At 38.4% G+C, this 3,594-nt stretch overlaps 1 protein-coding gene across 1 annotated transcript; it reads left to right on the top strand.

Moving 5' to 3' along the window:
* Window positions 1-1,516: 1,516 nt before the first annotated feature.
* LOC143348227 (uncharacterized) lies at window positions 1,517-2,310 on the top strand. The gene is made up of 2 exons (XM_076778226.1): window positions 1,517-1,809; window positions 1,914-2,310. The coding sequence occupies exons 1-2, from the start codon at window positions 1,517-1,519 to the stop codon at window positions 2,308-2,310; spliced, it is 690 nt and encodes a 229-aa protein (XP_076634341.1).
* The last annotated feature ends 1,284 nt before the right edge of the window (window positions 2,311-3,594 follow it).

Here is a 3,594-nt window from a genome sequence, read left to right as displayed (position 1 = left end):
AGCATACGTATGCGAAGGAAAGCCATGGACACCGGAAGAACTGAAAGCTGCAATAACAGACCAGATCGCACAAATCAATGAAGAAACACTGAGAAGAGAGGAGGCTTTGCGTAAACATCTTGAATGTGTATTGGTGAAAACGGTCATCATTTACAGAATGTTGCAGAGACCACAAAGGCGACCACAATGGATACCTCACTTACAACAGATGCAGATCACGAAGCTTCCTTCTCCCAAGGAAAAAGAAAACCCCCAAAGAAACACCAGCCACCCCAATACCAGGAACGTAGACAAACCAAGCCGCGCCCAAAACAACAACCGAGGTCCCAGTCACCAACAGGTTCTCCAGTTTGTCGGACATCTTTGATGTCGACAACAATACCACCATCACGCCGCCTCAAGTAACCCCAACCGTAACTGTTAAGACTGCACAAGGTAAGCCATCGCCTATATTTATTCACTCCACAATCAGAGACCACAAAGGATTTTGCCAACTACTATAATACATAGAAGACACTGTAAGCAATACTTGAATTTTGAATTGCAACCAATTTCATCCATGCCACGTTTCGTTACATCAAGCACTTGATGATAACGATTTTGAAAAACGACGTGTCTTCTGTAACTGGGCATTGAATCAAGTACAGTACCATAACCAATATTTTTTTAATTATGAGTTATTTACTGATCAAGCCACATTCACGAATAACGGGCAAATAAATAAGTACAATATGCATTATTGGTCTGCGGAAAACCCAAATTAGCTGAGGCAAGTTCAAAACCAGCGTCCATGGAGTGTAAATGTGTGGTGCGGTATCATCAACCACCGAATTATTGGTCCATTCTTTATCGAAGGAACATTAAATGGTCGAAACTATGCAGATTTTTTAACACATGATTCTGACAAATGTAGTAAAGCCGTGGATGGAAATTGTGTCGTCTGAAAAGCCGTATGCTTTCCAGCAGGACGGTGCGCCCGTCCACACAAGTCATTTGGTTGAAAATTGGTTGTTCGACAACGTCGATATGTTTTAGTCCAAACAATTCTGGCCTCCCAATAGCCCAGGTTTAAATTCTTTAGACTTCTATGTATGGATCGTTCTATGTATGACAACATAGAAGTGGTTGAAAGGATTACTAACAAATCCAGACATCCAAATGTCGCATCACTGAGAGCCGTTATTGAAGCGACATTCGCCGATATGGTCCGTGACGCATTAAAACGGGCCTGCAAACGTTTCAGACCGAGAACGAAGGCAGTCATTCAAGCGGGGGAAAGATACTGAGTGAATGTGTTCTTTATGATCTTACAAACAATTTATTGAGAGCACAAATTAGTTCGGTCCGTTTTCAAAGGATGACTCTAGCTGTTATGAATGTTTCATAGTGACAGCTGATTTCGGTGGTTTCAGAGGTTAGACATCTACCAATAATATTCAGTTTATATCACTCGTTTTCAACGAGCAAAAAAAACCTGCAAAATACTGCCTTACTGAGAAAGCTCACCAATCACCGCATGGCACATGGTGCAGATGTGCGTGAACACATAAATAACTTTATCGAAGTGGTAGATAAGCTTAGAAATATGGATATAGAGATTCACAAAGACTTGCAGAGTGCAATGCTGCTGAGTAGTCTATCCGATACATATGAAAACTTCAGACGTGCGATTGAATTACGGGACGAGCTTCCAGATCTGGAGACATTAAAGATAAAGATTTTAGAGGAATCTGAAACCAGGAAACAAAGACACAATGACGAACCTGGTGCAACGGCAGCTAATCAGAACGAACAAGGAAAGGGAACAAGGTGATAGTACAATAAATACAACAATAGCAGGCATGACACAAATATAAATAATAGTAGATTGTCCATGAAATGTTTCCAATGTGGTAAGTTGGTGCTACCAATAGACCAAGCGCAAGTTCGGTACAAGAGATGTTTTATGTAAGCCACGTAGAGATGGAACAAGCATGTGCAATTGCGATGGATTCAGAACACAATAATTGGTGCTTGGATAGTGGTTGTACCAAACATTTATGCAAAGATAAAGGAAAATTTGTTGCGTTGTACCCATCAAAACATAAAAAATTGAATTTAGCTAGTCACATGTCAGCAAATGTTGAAACCAAAGGAAATGTACAAATTCAAACAAATCTAGATAATAATATTAAAAATATAGAATTTCAGGATGCTTTATATGTGTCTGATTTAAGAGTAAATTTAGCATCGATAGCACAGATTACAGAAAGGAATAATGTAGAAATCTTTACCAAAGCAAATAGAGTTGGCAATTTATATTACATATAAGAATGTACAGAGTACGCTAGAAGTGTGAGATGTTAGGAAGGAAATTCAAACCTAAAACTGTCGCACGAACATTTCGGACACTTGAATTTAAAGGATTTAACTTATTGGGAGTACAAATTAGTTCGGTCCGTTTTGAAAAGATGGCTCTGGCTGTTATGATTGTTTCATAGTGACGTTTGACTTCAATTGTTTCAGAGAGCTTAGACATCTATCAACAATATTCAGTGTATATCACTTTGAGTTTCGTACAAATTTTTCGTTTTTTACTGTGTTGAATATGTCAAATTTTGTGTCAACTAAGCAGCATTTGCGGGAGGTTTTAGTTTTCTGCTTTAATTGGAAGAAAAGTGCAGCTGAAGCGCATAGAATGCTTGTCGAAGTTTATGGCGACAATGCTCCAACTGATGAATTATTTAGGGAATGGTTTCGACGTTTCAAGAATGGCGATTTCAGCGTTGAAGACAAGCCTCGCTCTGGACAGCTAAAAAAATTCGAAGACACAGAATTGGAAGCATTACTCGATGAAGATCCGAGTCAAACGCAAGAAGAGCTTGCAGAATCATTGGGAGTTACGCAACAAACAGTTTCCGTTCGATTGAAATCCATGGGAATGATTCACAAGCAAGGCAATTGGGTGTCATGAACTGAAACAGAGAGACGTTGAAAGGCGATTTTTCGCTTGCGAGCAGCTGATTCAAAGGCAACAAAGAAAAGGTTTTTTACATCGAATTGTGACTGAGAGGTGGGAAAAAGTAGTAGCCAGCGATAGACAATATTTTGATTGATCTGTTCATTTATTTTGTTCTGAAATAAATGCATTTTTGACCATAAGAAAACGGACCGAACTAATTTGCACTCCCAATAGTAAAAAAAATTTGTAAACTTTTCCGTTTTTGCAACAGAAATTATGTTTGAAAATAATCTTTCATTTGTCTGGATTTTAGCGCCGCACCCTGTATATCACAAAACAGATCCGGTATTCTAGATTTTTTAAAAGTTTTGTGGGTTGTGAATACTGTTGATAAAAGTGATAGTTTTAGAAACAGTATAATTATAAATGAATCCAATTGGTCTACCGCCGATTTGGATAATGGCATGCCTCCGCTACGTATCACGGTAACGATCACAAAGGATGAATGGACAAAAATCGCATCTGAAGATGTTTTGTATAAAAACCGTAAATATTTAGTGTTAAAAGACAGTTGGGTCAATGTAATAAATCGGGAAATATGAAAAACGTTAAAGCTTCCATGTTGTTTCGCATTTAAATCGGCTAAATGTAAT

This window comes from Colletes latitarsis, chromosome 11 (assembly GCF_051014445.1).
Source record: "Colletes latitarsis isolate SP2378_abdomen chromosome 11, iyColLati1, whole genome shotgun sequence".
Taxonomy (NCBI): Eukaryota; Metazoa; Arthropoda; class Insecta; order Hymenoptera; family Colletidae; genus Colletes; species Colletes latitarsis.
This window is presented reverse-complemented; position numbering and strand designations above follow the sequence as displayed.

Excerpts from the sequence above, each read along its gene's own strand:
- LOC143348227 (XM_076778226.1), top strand. The coding sequence starts at position 1,517 with ATGGCACATGGTGCAGATGTGCGTGAACACATAAATAACTTTATCGAA. Across the intron at positions 1,810-1,913 it reads GAACAAGGAAAGGGAACAAG|ACCAAGCGCAAGTTCGGTAC; the intron begins GTGATAGTACAA and ends TGCTACCAATAG.